The 17,605-nt window shown below is 50.9% G+C and overlaps 1 protein-coding gene across 1 annotated transcript; it reads left to right on the top strand.

Annotated features, from left to right (window-relative positions):
* Positions 1–580: 580 nt before the first annotated feature.
* LOC102388313 (acyl-coenzyme A thioesterase THEM4-like) lies at positions 581–9,845 on the top strand. Its single transcript, XM_025194686.1, has 6 exons — positions 581–994; positions 3,975–4,131; positions 5,215–5,380; positions 5,511–5,621; positions 7,890–8,014; positions 8,634–9,845. The coding sequence occupies exons 1-6, from the start codon at positions 581–583 to the stop codon at positions 8,669–8,671; spliced, it is 1,011 nt and encodes a 336-aa protein (XP_025050471.1). The 3' UTR covers positions 8,672–9,845.
* The last annotated feature ends 7,760 nt before the right edge of the window (positions 9,846–17,605 follow it).

Raw genomic sequence — 17,605 nt, 5'->3', positions numbered from 1 at the left:
CGGGGCCTTCAAGCTGCCCCCCCCACGCCCCTTCCCCCCAGACTGACCTGCGGGGGGGCAAATCATGTGTAGTCCCTCCACCGACGCCTGGGGGCTCCCCTGGGAGCGGAGGGGGGGAGAACTGTCTGTACCTGAAATGATGGTGAAATAATGAGGGCGCAGGAATGAGCCATGCCCGTGCGCAGGAAGATGAGCCAAGGTGGCAGGTGACCAGCTTGGCTTAGCGGAGGTCTCACTCCTCCCTGAGCTAAAACACGTGGAAGAAGCTTAAAAGTGGGAGCTGTGTCAGTCCCCTCGGGACGAGCGTTGCCAGGGCACGCGGGGACGGCGCGGTGCCGTCGGGGTGCAGCGGGCGCGGGTGCGGGGCGACGCGGAGGGTTCCCACGAGGGTGTCAGCGACTGCGCGAGTTGCTCGTTGACGTGCGGATCAGGTAGGAGTCCTTCCCGGGCGGCAGGAGGGCCAGGGAGGCGTTGAAATCTTTACTGTGGTTGAACAATGAAGTTTAACTCCCAAACCGGCTAAAATCCGGCGTGTTTCGGGGATGTATTTGGTCGCCGTGTTGGTCTGAGATGGCAAGAAATGCAAAGCTCGAGAGCGGTTGGTTTAAGGATGATTAGACCCGCTAAGAAACCGCAAAAAAATAGATGTTTTTTTATTTGCGATTTCTTAGTGGATCTAATACAAGGTGTCGTCTCTGAACCGAGAGCTGTGGAGTTTTTGCATTTCTCCTCTGTTGAGTCAAGCTCTCCTGATGCAGCTCAAAGCCGGAGCGGGACCATGCCAGCCCCGTGGACCTGGCTGCGTCCCCTGCCTCTGCCGTGCTCAGCAAGGTCGGGTCGAAGGCTCCGCACCTCCGTGCTGGGAGCCGTGTGGAGGAGTCGCGTGGCCCTGGCATGGGAGCTGAGGCACAGCTTGGTCCCCTGTCCTGGAACAAAGGCTGTCCTTGGAGAGTCCCGGACTGCTGCTGCACGTTGTCTGCTCTGGATGTCTGTGGTGAGTGTTGTGGGGACCCACGGGGCTGGTTGGTGGCAAGGAGCGAGGAACATGCAGGTTTCTATCTTGACTTGGACTCTGACTCCTTATGGCCTGGGAGGAGTCGCTTGGACCGAGTCAAAAGTAGCCACTGATCCTGGGTGCCCAGCCTGTGTTTTCAGAGGGTTGAGCTGCTGCTGCTGTGATGGGAAGCGCAGGTGCTCAGAGTGTCTGAAGATACAGCTAGGTTGTCTCGGAGGACGAGGCGCTACCTGAATTGGGGACTGGTCCTCAAACGTCCCACTTGCCCTGTTTGCCTTCCACTTGCCCCTTGCTAAAACAGAAGTGCTGAATCCCTTGGTGAAGTGCTTTCCTGTCCTTCGAGGAAAGGCTGTCTAATTGTAGAAGAGCAGCTGTGAGCATCGCAGGCAGCACAAAGCCGGGTGGCTGACCTGCCTCAGAGCTGTCATGAAATATTCTAGTCCCCAGGTGCTGCTCCGAGCTTGTTGCATAAGGGAAATCTTTTCCTCGTTCAGAATTCAGAGGGATCCAAGGATGCACCCGAGAGGACAAAAGCTGGAGAGTGAACTGGTTGCTGTCCTCCAGTCACTGCCTAGCTGAACATCTGTTAACGAACTTTGCGTTGCTTGGGGAGAACAGACTGACTGCCTCAGTTTGCCAAGCCACTATGAGGGAGGTTGGGAATCTCCAGGCAGAAGGTTAGTGATTGCAGCTCACTGACGATAGCAGAGAAACAGTTCTGATGTCTTGGTTATTGTGGATCTTATGAGCGATGCTAGGCCATAGCAAGCTGCTTTTGAGTCTGCTAAAAAAGTGGTTTTCAACCAGGGTGCAATGAAATCTTTCCAGGGGCACCTGGGGTGTTGTACAATATTAGTATTGATCGATGCAACACTTCTGTTGCAAAGAACTCAGGAAGGTGACAACAGGGCAGAGCAGTTTGACAATGTGGATTCCTATTGGAAATCTCTGGGTTTAGCTTCTGAAACATTTCAGGTGTTCACCCATCTGATGGTGCTAACACTTGCAGCATGCCACAGCACGCTTAAAAAGGATCCTGTGGCACCCTGGTGTTGGCTACAAATGTCCAACTCGGGATCCTTAAAATTCTAGTTTATTAGGCGGATTGAAACACTGTAATCATAAACCTTGGGGCTGGTCCCCACACACACACACGTGCACACATGCACACATATACACACACACACAGTAGCAGGCTACAGAGTCAGGTATACCTATCCTACAAGCACTGGAGTCTGTCGTTGAGGCTTCTTTCAGCGTGGTGTTATCTTCCAGAAGGGGGTCGCCGGCTGGTCCTTCTGGCTGGACAGGTCTGGTCGAGTTGGAGATCAAGAGGGCGCCCCTGAGGGTCACTTTTCACTGCCTTTTATCTGTCCCTGGCAGACTTTGGTGACTCCCCAGTTTTCAGGTTTGCCCAATCCAGGGGTCACTGACCCTCGTGGGACTTCCCCCCCCTCAGTGGCTACTGTACGGCTGATCTGGAGATATTCAGCCCAAAAGTTGGTCTCTGGCGTTGATTAACTCAGGCCAGGGCTTCTAGCCCTTGATCAGTGACGTTTAGAGATTTCCCGGTTGTTACATTGTCTTCTATTGAGTTCTTCTGTTGGTTGATCTGCAGCTTCCAGGTGATAATTGCTGTCTGCTACCTTGTTACACATTCAATCACTGATTTACTCGCTCTTTCAGGGGCCAGCCTGATACAGAGAAGGACAGTTTGATTCCTGCCCTTGTTAACATTGTTACAATGTATAACTTACTAAAACACATTTAGTTGAAAGTTGAAAGGTGAGGAGTATAAAATATAAGCTACAAATGCCATGGCACACAAATAGATAAAAATACCAAACTACAAGGAGAGATACAAAATGCACACACACAAATTTTAAAACACAATTCCTTATCTTAAAGTGAAAGAGAGAGGAAGGAAGAAAAGGTAGAAAAAGAGAAACATATCCAAAGAGGGGAGAGCAAATGCAGGCAAGAGGAAAAGGGGGCTTTCTGCTACACTGGCACCAATGCACTGCCCAGTTCTGGTTCCCAGACCTCAGCTAGGGTATAGAAGAACTAGAGAAGGCCCAGAAAAGGAGAACACGGGTGATTCGTGGCATGGAGGGGCTTCCATATGAGGAGAGACTAAAGAGGCCAGGCTAGTTCAGTGTAGAAAAGAGACACTTGAGAATGAACATAAGGGTTTACAAAATACTAAACAGTGAAGAGAAAGTCGATAGGGATTTATCATTTACTCTCTTACACAATATAAGATCTAAGGGTCACAACGTGAAACGGGTAGGTAGAGAGTTTAAAACTCACACAAGGAAGTTCTTTTTCACACAAGTGGAACAGTGTGGGACTCGTTGCCACCAGATGTGGTGGAAGGTGACAATCTAGCCAGATTCTAAAATGGATTGGACACGCTCTTGAGGGAAAGGGGCATCAGTAGCTACTGAGCAAGGCACTGAGGAGCACGGCCTCTGAATGAGACTTCCTGGGTCTTAAATGCTGGAGGTTGCAAATGGGAAAGAAACGGTGGGGAAAAAATTCTGGTCAGACCCAGTTCATGCTCCCTGTTAGCATCTACTCTTTGCCCCTGTGGGACACACGAGACTAGGCAAAATGGAGCCAGGGTCTGACCCAGTAAATGGCAGTTCTTATGGTTGAGAATGGCTGCCATAGATCCCTGCATACCATCTGTTCCACCTCAGGGAAGACTTCTGGGCAAGGGAATTGGAGACGTCAAGTCTCTCTTTCCAAAGGGAGGACAGTCGCCAGGCGGCACCCCTCTGAAACTGCCCAGGGAAGTTATACACAAAACACCAGTGCAGCCCCAACCAACAGCTCATACAAATAGCTGGCCCTTGGTCTTTCCCCATGAGACAGGTGAATGTTTGCAGAGGAGCAAGGGAGCACTAGTTACAGCTAGGGAACTACCCAGCTTCATTGCCTTTTGTCCATTTTTCAGACCCAGTTCTCCCAGGCTGGGTGGTTGAAGGACTATGCCCTGCCCAATGCCAGCTGGAGCCAGGACATGCTGAACCTGTATAACAAGTTTGTGGAGAAGAGCAAGGACGGGACGTGGAAAAGGATCCCATCCTATCAGCACATCATAGCCCTAACAAGCAAGTCTCTTCCTCCTCCCTCCTGTAACTCTGAACAGGTCTCTCCCTCACCTCCCCTAAGTTGCCTTCTCTGCTATTGAAACCATTATGTACAGTGATTCATGGGTATCACATCAAGACTGGTTAGCCTGGTGTCAGTGGTCTTGTCATATCCCAAGATGCTGTGCTTCGCAGCAGTGATTGCTCAGACCAATAAACCATTCTGCCTCTGTACAACCCAGCTCAGCCCAATCCCTTCTCTGCTGCAGGTACCTGAAACAATGGTAATTTCATCCCCACCCAAAGCTGGGGATGTCTGGTTTGATGCTCTCAAGCTTTTGCCAAGATCCCTTCTAGTGGCTGTACCCCTGGGGAAAAAAGAGCATTTTCCTATTGATGCTCTCCTTGAGTCCTCCTCCTTGTTTCCAGAACACCTCAGGGCAATGGCTTCTGGGCAGCAGATATGTGCATGCCAGGTTCATGGGACTCTCCTTAAATCAGTATCAGAACAGAGGGGCACTTCTGGTTAGGATGCAAACAGACTCCTGCCTTCATGTCAACCCAGGGTACAGCGCCTCTGCTCAGTTTCTGCTGCAGTCACCTCTCTCTTCCCCTTCCCCCCCCCCTTCCCTCTCCTCTTCCCCCCACCGCCCCGTCCTCCCCCTGAAAAATCATTGTCCCTCTTCAAGTCCATCTGCCTTTGCAGTGCCAATAAGAAGTGAGTTTGTAGCCCTGCACTGAAAACAACCCCACCCCCACCCCGGCACCACCCCGACCCCCAAGGCTCTTTTCCTGGTCTCCCCTTGCCTGGGTCTTTTACAGCATCCTATGGGCCCTGGGTTCAGGCTCTGGCTGAATTAATGTTACAGCTGTTACTAAACTGACTCCTCCATGCATCACGTCTGTGCTGGGGGTTGGAAGCCAGAAAGCCAGACAGGCTGCCTCATCCCAGCCCAGTGCAACACAAAGCATCTGTAGTGGCAAAATCACCTTGGATCTGTAACATTCTGGGCAGGGGCCATTAACAGCCTGAGGCAGTGACTTGCGCCTCAGATTGATGCTGTCCTGTTAGCGCTGGCCTATTATTTCCTTCCCTCCACCCAGACTCGATAAAGCTGGAAGCTGAGAAGCCTCGGCAGGACACCCGCATCTTCCTCCGGAACCTGGATGGGGAAGGGCTGGGCTTCGAGTATGTGATGTTCTTCAACCCCGCTGAGAAGAGGGTGGTGACCGTGTACCAACCAGGCCCCTACCTGGAGGGGCATGAGGGGTAGGGAGCACTCGCTGCCTGCATCTCAGCCGAGAGGGCATGTATGAACCCCAGGGAGGGGGGAGCAACCCCCTTTCTGCCTGTAGGGCCAGTTGTCCACCCTCCTCTCACATTGCCAGCCCCCTTTCAGGTTCACCCATGGAGGTTCCACGGCCACCATGATAGACTCTACCTGTGGGATCTGTTCCATCTTTCTTGCTGGGAAGTCGATGACGGCCAGCCTCAGCATCAACTTCAAGACGTGAGTGACTGGTGGCTCCCTCCAGGTATCTTGAGGCAGAGGTGGGTGGTAGGAAAGCTGGGGGCCATTTGGGGCTGGTCTTTCTCTTTGCAGCTTGAGCAGCAGTTAGTGCCCTGGGGTCCTGCCCCAGGTCTACAGCAATCACAGTATGAAAGAGCCCGCATCTCACCCTGCTCTGTTGGGAGCCTGGCCCTGTGATGCAGTTCCTCTCTGATCTTCCCTTTCAGCCAGCCTGAGATATCCAGGGGTCATAAAAAAACCCTGCACTGCTCCCTTACAGTGCAGAGGACAACTAAACAGGCAGTATGTGGCACTGCAGACGTGGCCTGCTTGTGCTTGTATATGAAACTTGCTTCAAAATGGGGCTCAAAGAGGTTTATACCAGGGGTGCTCAGCCCACAGACCAGATCCAATCCATGAAGCCATGTCGTCTCTCCTGCTGTTACCAGACTTAATATTAGACATCAGATAGTGGCACTGAAATCATAAAATGCTTAGACAAGAACAGTCCATTCTCTGAAGAGAGGATTTATGGAGTACAGCAATTCAAAACGTCAAGCACATGACAAAGGACAGAAGAAAAATTTTGTCTAGGCTCAGACCCAGCCCAGTGAGACACAGCTGAGTCTAACTGAAAATGTACCATAATAAAACAAAAAGACACCAGAAAGCCTTGCATAGGTTTTACATGATCCTGAGGGCAGAGTGTCTCCTAATGCAGCCCTGCTTGCAGCCAGGTATTCAGGAAGTCCTTCTGGGGGATCCACAGGTCTTCTGGGCAGGTGAGGAGGAGATCCCACAGGCCTCATCTGTGCCTAGGTTTTTATAGGCCATCTGCATCCCAACCCCATGGGAGGGAGTGGTGGGGCAGCCATGTTGGATGGTGCATGCACAAGCTGGGCCCTGGGCAGCGCCCGGAGTGGCACACATGCGGTGCCCAGTGCAGCAGCCCCACCTTACAACTAAATGAAGCTGGTGCTTCCTCGCCCTGCAGCCTGGCCCCACTTCAAGAGAAGTGCCTGCCGGCAGCTTCTGCCAGCATCCACTCAGAAACCATCATGAACCCCTGATGCCCAGGAGCTGGAGAGGAGTCCAGGAGAGCTGGTTGTACTTTAAAGAAACCTTACTGAGGGCACAGGAACAAACCACCCCCATGAGCAGGAAGACTAGCAAGTAAGACAGAAGTCCAGTTTGGCTTCACATAGAACTCATCAGTAAGCTAAATCACAAATTTGGATCTTATATAAAATGGAAACTCGAACAAATAACTTGGGAGGAGTATAAGAGTATTGCTTGAGATGCAGGGATGAAATCAAGAAGGCCAAGTATAGTTGGAGTCACAGCTAGCAAGGGATGTGAAGGAAACAAGAAGGGTTTCTACAAGTATGTCAGCAATAAGAAGAAGGTCGGGGAAAGTGTGGGTCCTTTACTGAATGGGAGAAGCAACCTAGAGACAGATGATGTGCAAGAGGCTGACGTGCTTAATGCCTTTTTTACCTCAGTCTTCACAGTCAAGGTCAGCTCCCAGACTAAAGCACCAGGCAGCACAGTTTGAGGAGGAGGGGAGCAGCCCTCAGTGATGAAAGAACAGGTTAGGGACTATTTAGAAAAGCTGGATGTGTAGAAGTCCATGGGGCCAGATGGGATACACCCAAGGGTGCTGAGGGGGTTGGCTGATGTGATTGCAGAGCCACTGGCCATTATCTTTGAAAACTCATGGTGATTGGGAGAGGTCCCGGATGATTGGAAAAGGCAAATATAGTGGCCATCTTTAAGAAAGAGAAGAGGATTTAGGAACCTACTATAGCCTCACCTCGGTCCTTCGAAAAATCATGGAGCTGATCCTCAAGGAATCCATTTCTAAGCACCTGGGGAAGAAGAAAGTGATCAGGAACAGTCAGCATGGATTCACCAGGGGCAAGTCATGCCTGACCAACCTGACTACTGCTCTGCCATGCAGATGAGGGCAGTAAAGAGCCTGACTCCCTAGACACTCAACTGAGCTGGGGAGAGTGTGTTGCAGGAGAACAGCTCCAGGGTGGGAGCTTTGGCTTAGACATTCCCTGCTCTTGGAGTCTTAGAATTTAAACTGAGACTCTGTTTTCAAGTTGAAGCCCAACTTAATCAGATCTCCTCTGGCAAGCCTTGATTCGGGTCAGCAGCCTGTGATGTGCAGCCACTTCTGGGGAGGAACACAGCTGGTGCTGGGCAGTTTTCATGAGGCAGGGAGTGGTGTCCTGCTGAGGTCTGACTGTTCTCTCCCTGCAGCCCCATTCTGCTGGGCTCGGTGGTCTTGGTGGACAGCAGGTTGGACAGAATGGAGGGGAGGAAAGCATTCCTGTCCTGCCAGGTCTTGAGCTGTGATGGCCAGACCCTCCATGCCGAGGCCACAGGTAAGGACAGCGCGTGGGCAGGGGGAACAGATGAAAGTGGAGCCAGAGGATGTTTGGTGCCTGGTAGTGCCCTGGAGGAGATGCCCCATGCTGATGCCTGGAGGTGGCTGCAGGCTCTGGCCAGTTACTCAGAGCCCTGGTTCTTTCCCCATCGCTCCCTGTCAAGAGCAGGCTTCCCCCAAGATCCTGCTGTTGGCTCTGACTGTTTGAGGTCAGAAGCTCAGACATGTTGAGCTCCCTGATTCCCACTGATCTGCACCTGATTTGCACGAACAGCTCTTTGATATCAGATCCACTCTGAGCTGGCTGCCATAGCAGATTTGAAGGTCTAGGGCCAGTCAGCATAGAGCACCAAAGCCCTGCTCTGGCCATGAGGCCTGCTGGCCTTGTGTTCCTCCTGCCCACTGCTGCAGGTCCTGCTGGGGTTGGGGCTGGGCACGAGCAGTCCTCCCCTTCCCATTGCTTCCCTGGGTGAGGCACAAGCTGGCAACAGCCATGGGCAAGTCCCAGAACTTGTCCTTGCTGCTCCCTGGGCAATGACACGTCCCACACCCCTCTCCTGGGATGATGGCTTTGTTCCAAGCAGAGGCATCCACTCTTTTTCCCCTCCCTCTTCCAGCCCTCTTTATCCAGGTGGCTTCTCCCAGCCAGATGTGAACTCCCAGCAAGCCTGTCAGATGAAGCTGCTCATGGCTGCTCCATTCTCCAGCCCCACCACTCTCCTGCTCCCTGTACCCAGCTCCTCAGCTCTCCCTGGATGTGTGTGACAGAGCGTTGGACCCCCTGCTTTGTGGGGCTGCTCTGGGAAGAAGCCTGTTCTCCCCCATGGCCTTGTGGCTGCTGCATCACAGCATCTCCTCCCAGCTGGCTTTCCAGGACCCTACTCCCATGCAGACAGGAAGGTCCCACAGCCTGTGGTCCTGTGCACCATGTTACACCCAAGATGCCTCATTGTCTTGGAAGACAAGTCAAAGCAAGTTCCTCTGAACCATCCATCAGTGTAGCAGTATAGCATTCAAGTGCCCAGTCTGGCACATGGTGTGAGAGTCAGCAGACACCCCACCCCTGGCTCCCTGACCTCTTGCCCAGGAGGTGGGGCCCAGGCTCCAGGGCTTGTCCACCCCCAGCTTTGAGCCAGGGAGCCAGGTGATAATGATGGTGGCATGTCTGGATTCTAGTGAGAAAGGGGCGATTGGCTGATTTTCTGCCTTGCAGGCCAAGCCAGGCCCTTCTGAAAAGCAAAGACCAGCCTCAAGGTGACTTTTCGTAAAGAAAATAATTGTTCTTCTCACTGAAACTGAAAACACCTGGCCAGATTCCATGTTGGGGTCAAAAAGCTGCTTGATAGGTTCAGTGTGAGTGGTGGGTTAACCCTTTGTAGACCCTGTTGACGCAGTGCCTGCCATTTCAAAATTCAAAGGTTTTTTCCAGACGAAAGCCAGTGGGGATTTTCTTTTGAAAGCACTGAAACATTTTGATTTTGTCCCAGAAGTCCCAAATGTTTCATCGGCATGAGCGCCTTGCTGAAGGGGCCAGAATTCAACCCCCAGCAGAGGTGGCTCGAGGGCTGGAGAGCACGTGCTTAGAAGTGGTTCACACGTAGTAGCCCTGCAAGTGGCAGCCATGCTGCCAGGACCTGCTGCCTCCCCCAGTGGGTGCGGGGACGGGAGCAGGAGAGGGGTGTGAATTTGGCACACGTCTCACGTCCATTCCCTCTCTGAGCCAGGAGTCGTCTTCACTTCCTGTCTCAAACCACTGCGAATCACAGAGGGCTGTTCTCTGTTTCGCTGCCATGTGTTGCCATGATCTAGTAAACAGCTGCCACGTTCCACCCCAGAGATGGTTGCATTTTAGCACATAGGCAACATGTGTATGCTGGCTGGAATCCCTCCTAGGAAGGGCTGCCTTGGCCCATGGTTTTAGTCATTGGCATGGATTGCTGACCTTGCTGTACAAAGTCTTAGGTAGGACTTTGCTTCTATATGAAACTTATCTCAGAGTGGAGCTCAAAGAGGTTGATACCAGGGTGCTCAGCCCACAGGCTAGATCCAGCCCATGAAGCCATGTCGTCTCTCCTGCTGTTACCAGACTTAATATTAGACTTCCGATAGTGGCACTGAAGTCATAAAATGCTTAGATAAGAAGAGTCTGTTCTCTGAAGAACACACTTATGGCGCACAGCAATTTACAAGTTTGAGCACATGACAAAGGTCAAGAAAAATTTTTTGCCTAAGCTTAGACACAGTGACAGCATACACGACTAAGCTTAACTGAGCCTAAAGGCAACAGAAAGCCTTGCATATGTCTTATATGATCCTGAGGGCAAAGTGTCTCATTGCAGCCAGGTATTTAGAAAGTCCTTCTGGGGGATCCACCGGTCTTCTGGGCGGGTGAGGAGGAGATCCCATAGGCCTCATCTGTGCCTGGGTTTTTTTAAGCCGTCTGCATCCCTTTCTCCCCCTTGGGTGCCTTGACCACAGCATGCTTTTCACATCCCTTACATACCACATACCCCTCACATTCACATGCATTTGGTGTGTCTTCTTTGCTATTCCAGTCTCTTGCCCCTTACAGGTACTGCTTTGAAATGTAAGTGTAGGTCCCTGCACATAGCTTCAGAATCTGTAAAAAGGTCCACACATGCTATGACTGTGCCAGGTCTTTGCCAACGCTGCAAGGCTCCACACAGGTCTGAACATGTGGTAGCAAGGGAGTGGTGGTAACATTGATTGCCACTCCCCTGCTGACAAATTTCCAGATTTGTGGGGAGCCCTGTAGGCCGGACAGCAAGCCCTTTACTCTACTGGGCACAGGGGTCTGGAGCAAGGCAGGTCCCAATCTGGGTGTGCGGGGCGGTGCAGCATAAAGCAGGATCTGGGCACCCGGGGTCCAGTGCAGGTGGCACAAGGTAGGATCCAGGTACACAGGCCAAGAAAAGCCAACAGCCTCCTGGATTGTATTAACAGAACTGTCACTTGCAAATCAAGGGAAGTGATTCTTCTGCTCTGTTCAGCACTGGAGAGGCCTTACCTGGAGTCCTTTGTCCAGTTTTGGGCCCCACACTTCAAGAAGGATGTGGGCAGCCTGGAAAGAGTCCAGTGTAGAGCAACAAAAATGCTTAGGGGCCTGGAAAACATGATTTGTGAGGAAAGGCTGAAAGAACAAAGGTTATTTAGTCTGGAGAAGAGAAGACTGAGGAGGGATTGGATGATAGTCTGATTCAAATACCTGAAGGGTAGAGAGGATGGAGATGTGATTTTCTCTGTGGCTTTAGGGAGCAGGATTAGCAGTAATGGCCTCAAGCTTTAGCAGAGGAAATTTAGGTTGCAGATTTGGAGGAACTTTCTGACTCTGGGGATGATTGAGCACTGGGACAGGCTGCCTAGAGAAACCGTGGACTCTCCATCCTTGGAAATGTTCAAGAACAGGATGGACAGACCCTGGGCTGGGATGGTTCAATCAGGGCTGGTCTTGCCCTGAGCGGGGGCTGGATTACATGTGACCTTGATGTCCCTTGCAGCCCAACTTTCCTATGCTCCCATGGTGCCTATGAATCCTGGCAGTGTTAGCTGAGATCTGGGCAGATGAGACCCAATCCAAGTGGTACAAAGAAGGATCCTGTACACAGGGCTGGATCCAGGCACCAGCCCCACACTACACATCCAGCCTGTGGGGCCAAAAGGTTGAACATTGGCTTATACCATGTGTTCATTTTGAGCAAGGAACTCTCTCTCTAACCAGAAGCACCCGGGCTCAGCCTGGGAGTGACGGGGTGACATTCTTCATGTGTTAGCTCTGGGCCCTGCTGATTGCAAGACCAACCCACCAGTCTCCATCAGTACAATTTAGCAGGCTCAGACAGAGTTTACCTCAACCCCACAGCCCCCTCCCAAATGCTGCTGCATCAGGAATCCTGGGTAGAAATGACAAGGAGACTCGTCATTTGTCCTGGCATTTGGACTTGAAAGAAGAGAGCAGAGCTGTTCTCCATTTTCCTAGCTTAGAACAGCCCTCTTTGTGTTTAGGGTTTTGAGAAGAATGCTGATGAGGCCCCAATAACAAGATTTTGGAGACAGGACAGTGCTCTCCTTGTCTCCTGGGGTCTGGACAAGAAGGCATCAGTATCTTCTGTAGCAAGGAGGATGCAAAGATTCCTGACTAAGGCAGGGGTGGCCAACCTGTGGCACAGGCAACTTCTTCCTGTGGTGCACACGAGATCAGGGAGGGAACCTCTAAGACAACAGCAGACTGGACGGGAACCAAGAGACAAAGCAGGAGATCAGGAAGAGAGCAGAGGGCAGGAAGCAGACGGGCAGGGGAAGGGGATCAGAGTGGCATTCAGGGATTGTGCCCAAATGAGCATTCACATGCAGTTTGTGGTGCCACCAATCTGTCTGCAGCACTCAAACTATATGTGCCACATGCAGGCATTCACTGCACTGTTAATCTGCAGTGCAGGAGAGGTTTTTTAACACCAGGAGATCTCAGTGTCAAAAAAACCCAGGCCAAAAAAAGCAGGGCAGCACACATGGCAACAGTGTGCGCTGCCTACAAATGGAGCCCGGTCAGCTAGAGCCACACTCCAGCTGCTGGCCAGGCTCTGTGCACCCAGATCGTCACCGCTGGAGCCCTGGGGAGCCCCCAGGACTCAAAGTAAGGCTACTGGGGCCAGGCCATGTGCTGGCCACAGCCTCCCCTGCCTACCCAACTTGGGGCAACTTGCCACACGCAAGAGCACATGTGCAGGGGAGTTCCCCGGGGACAACTAGCAGTGGCACAAACATGTGCTGCTGCTATTTGGCCCTGGGGAAAACACATTCCCACGCACCCAGGGAGGGTACAGGGCTAATTTGTGGCACACCAGCCAAAAAAAAGTTGGCCCCTGGTGCTCTCAGGACTTCTTATTACAGCTGCCCCCATCCGCATGTATTATTATAGCCACCCTCATCCAAAGCACTGCCAGTCAGGATGATGATTGTTCTAGTGCGCTGCATTCTCCTTAAGCTCAAGAATATTCCTGTTTTGGCTCCAGGGAGAGCCCATGTCCCGCAGTGTAGCCCTGAGTTGGGACAGGCTTGACAGTGCAATGGATTGTCACCCTGGTGGCACCAGCTACCAACTGGCAGTGAGAAGAGACCTCAGAAAGGTGCCCAGAGGCTGCTGTGCCCTTCCCAGGCTCTCCGTGGTCTGCCTGGGTCCAGCCTAGTGCTTCCCTGTTCTTGCAAGAGCCGGGCAAACAGGAGCACTGCGGCACTGGGGGAGGGTTCCTGACCCCCCGGGCTGGGAAGTTTGGTGCAGCCTTGGGATTCCAGTGGGACACGGGACAGAGGGAGGGTGAAATTCTTCGGCCAATGCAGTGATCTAATGCAGGGCCATGCAACTCTGAGCCCACGGGCTGCATGCAGCCCACAAGGGGCTATATCATGGCCTGTGGACTCTATGCTCTGGTTATTGCTCCCCTCCCTCTTCTGGCTTCAGCTTCCTGCCCCTGCTCCAGGGGGGGAGCAGGATGGCCAGCATGAAATCACATGTTTGTGGGACTCAGGGAGTCTGAAGCTTGGGGGGACCCATGTTTCCCACATGGTACAATGCAGTGCTATGGGGGTTGCCTGTATGGGGCAATTAGTGGGGGGTGCTGACAGCATGGTGGGGGACCTCAATCCAGGGGACCCAGGCTGCTCAGAAGTTGGACAGCCCTGGTCTAATGGGCACTTCTGGCCTTCAAACCTGTGCGCCCTGGTAGAACAGGGCAGTTTGGCTCAGAGGGGTAAAATGGAGCCAAGACATGCTTAGTGCTCCATCTCCACACAAAGCAAGAGCTTAATCCAGAGATTAACACCAAGAGGCCATCTCAGATGGAACGCACCAAGGAGACCCTCATGTTCGCCTTCCACAAGGACCTTGGGGACAATGCTTCCACCCAACAGATGCCCTCCATGTCCTAATGGAGACAGAGACCGTGCACAGGTTGAGCCCATGAGGCAGCCCATAGCAAGGTGCCAGCACAGGTTGAGCATGTGAACATTAAGGCAGTTCGAAAAGGACACGTGTGAAGGAAGTCACCACCAGCTCCATTTGTTCTAACAGCTCCTTGGAGCATCCCCATTCCTTTGCAACAGAAAGTCAAGGAAGACTTAAAGAGGATAAAAGTAATGGGGTTATAGATGAACCCACAGACTGGTGTGCAGGAATAGTTGTAGTGCTGAAATCCAATGGGAAAATTCACATTTGTGTGGACTTTACTCAATTTAAACAAAAACATGCAGAGAAAGACATGCACTTCCTACATTGGAGCAGTTGTCAGAGGCTGAAGTGTTTTCAAAATTAGATGCCACTGCAGGATTTTGGCAAATCCCTCGTTAAGGCATCTAGACAGTTAACTACATTAATTACACTGTTCAGGATGTGTTGTTTCAACCAGCTTCCTTTTGGTATATCATCAGCACTAGAGCATTTCCAAAAATGAATAAACATTTCCCTCTCTCTCCCCACCCCGCCCAATCTCCTCCCCCCAGATTGTGATGGGGCTGCCTGACATCCCTTGCCTGCAGATGACATTGAGATATGGAACAAATAAACAGGAACACAATGGATGTCTACATGCTGTTTTGCAACATTTCCAACAATCTGGTCTCACTTTGAATGGGAAATGTGAATTTGGGAAGGAAGAAATCAAATTTGTTGCATATATCATTAGCAAAAATAGAATGGAATACCAGCCAGTACCAAGTGGACTATCACAGGGGTCAGTCCCGGGGCTGATTTTGTTCAATATCTTCATTAACAAAAATGGGGTGGATTGTACCCTCAACAAGCTGGGAATAGTAGATACACCGGAGGATAGGGCTAGGACTCACAGTGACCTAGATAAATTGGAGGATTGAACCAAAAGGAATCTCATGAGGTTCAACAAGGACTAGTGCAAAGTCCTGCACTTAGGACAGAACAATCCCATGCACCGGAACAGACTTGGGACCAACTGGCTAAGCAGCAGCTCTGCAGAAAAAAGACATGGGGGTGAAAGCGGACAAGAAAATGGATATGAGTCAGCAGTGTGCTCTTGCTGCCAAGAAGGCTAACTGCATACTAGGCTGCACAGGTAGAGATGTTGCCAGAAGATCTTGGGAAGTGATTATTCCCCTCAATTTGGCACTGGGAAGGCCCCAACTGGAGTCCTGTGTCCAAAGAGCAGCAGCTCTGCAGAAAAAAGACATGGGGGTGAAAGCGGACAAGAAAATGGATATGAGTCAGCAGTGTGCTCTTGCTGCCAAGAAGGCTAACTGCATACTAGGCTGCACAGGTAGAGATGTTGCCAGAAGATCTTGGGAAGTGATTATTCCCCTCAATTTGGCACTGGGAAGGCCCCAACTGGAGTCCTGTGTCCAAAGTTGGGCCCCCCACTACAGAAAGGACAAGTTGGAGAGAGTCCAGTGGAGAGCAGTGAAAATGGTTCAGGGGCTGAGGCACATGACTTGTGAACAGAGGCTGGGGGAACTGGGCTTATTTAGTCTGCAGAAGAGAAGACTGAGAGAAAATTTGATAGCAGTCTTCAACTCCCTGCAGGGTGGCTCCAAAGAGGATGGAGCTGGACTGTTCTCAGTGGGAGCAGATGACAGAACAAGGAGTAATGGGCTCAAGTTGCAGCAAGGGGAGTTGAGGTTGGATATGAGGAAAAACTTTCTCACTAGGAGGGTGGTGAAGCACTGGAACAGGTTACCCAGAGAGGTGGTGCAATCTCCATCTTTGGAGGTTTTTAAGACCTGGCTAGACAAAGCCCTCACTTGAATGATCTAGTTGGGGATGGTCCTGCTTTCCAACCCTCATCTTCTATGATTCTAATTCAGCCAGACCCAGACAAATTAAAGGCATTGTGTGTCTTACCAAGACATTACTGCCATAAAATGATTGCTGGGTATGGCCAACCAGGTTAGAATTTGAATAGATGCAGTATATGGGTCTGGGGGAATACACAAGAGGCATTCAATGCAATCAAACAACTCAGTGTGCTCAGGAGATTAAGTTAGTGAGGCACTGAAGAACAGGAGCATTGGTGAGAGGGAGTCCAGGAAGGGTGGTCACTCCTAAAGGGAGCAATCCTTTGGTTGCAGAAGGAGACAATCCCGTTATGGAGGAAAGGGGACAAAGGGGCCAAGAAACCCACTTGGCTGAACAGGGAAATCCAGGGAAGTCTAGGGGCAAAAGTATATCTACTTGGCCCACACTTGCAGGGAGGCAGTCAGAAAGGCCAAAGCAGACATGGATCTTAGGCTGGCAACAAAAATTAAAGACAACAAAAAGGCCTTCTTCATGTATATAGGGAGTAAAAAGGTGTGGGGTAGCATAGGACCCCCCTACAGGAGAAACTAGGGCGATTAGTAACAGATGGCCTGCCAGGAGATGCTCTGTTTACCAGGTCACCCCTTGGAGTAACTAGGAACAACGGCCACAAACTGAGGGAGAGCAGATTTAGGTTAGACATCAAGAAGAACTCCTTTACGGTAAAGATTGCCAGAATCTGGAATGGGCTTCCAAGGGTGGTGGTGCTCTCCCCTACCTTGGGCGTCTTTAAGAGGAGGGTGGACATGTACCTGGCTGGAGGTCATCTGACCCCTGTGCTCTTTCCTGCCCAGAGCAGGGGGTCGGACTCGATGATCTACCAAGGTCCCTTCCGACCCAAACGTCTATGAATCTATGAACTACTGGCATCGACAACTGTTTTAGCATAGTATTCTGTAAACTACCCCATGGGAGTCACAGCAGATGTGTCTTCATTCAAACAGAGCCAGAAAGATGCCAGAAGCATTTATATTAAGATGTTTTACAGATCCAAAACCTTGGATGACCTTCCACCCAGAATTCAGAGATTTTAACTATGTCTAATGTGATTTTCTTTCATTATCAAACATTAACCAGGGAATCTGCTTGTAGCAACAGACACTTTAGCTAGAGTACCAGTTAGGCAGCCATCAGCAGAAACAGAAATAACTTTGGAAAAATTTATTAATCTATATACTGACCATGATCTGACAGTTTTGCCAGCATCTGATCCTAGACTGGAGCAAATCAGAAATGAGAATCAACAGGATGACACTTGCTAGAAACTAGTTTATTTCTATCAAAATGGATGAGGCCACAGGACGCAACTTCAAACAGACCTGCAACCATGTTGGCAGGACTGCAATGACCTCTACATAGCCAGTGCTCTTCCCCTGAAAAGAAGATGCATTGTGATCTTTCAGGTGCTTCAGGAAGAAACACTATTGAAGATCCACGAAGGACCCAGGGTATAAACAAACGCAGGGCAAGAGCACGGCAATCTATTTGGCGGCCCAGGCTGAGTAAGCAAATTCAGATTTTAGTAGAAAGTTGTGAGGAATGCATCAAAGACAAACAACTGTCATCAGAGCCAGTCCTTTCCACAAAGATACCAGCTAGATCTTGGCAGCAGGTAGCAAATGATTCATTTTTCTGGAAGGGACACACACACATTATTGTAGTTATTTTTCCAGATATACTGACTTTGCTTTACTTACACAGACCTCTGGCACAAGTCATCCAAACACTGAAGTCTGTATTTGCAAGGCATGGCAT

Source organism: Alligator sinensis, unplaced genomic scaffold, assembly GCF_000455745.1.
Source record: "Alligator sinensis unplaced genomic scaffold, ASM45574v1 scaffold1361_1, whole genome shotgun sequence".
NCBI lineage: Eukaryota > Metazoa > Chordata > Crocodylia > Alligatoridae > Alligator > Alligator sinensis.
This window is presented reverse-complemented; position numbering and strand designations above follow the sequence as displayed.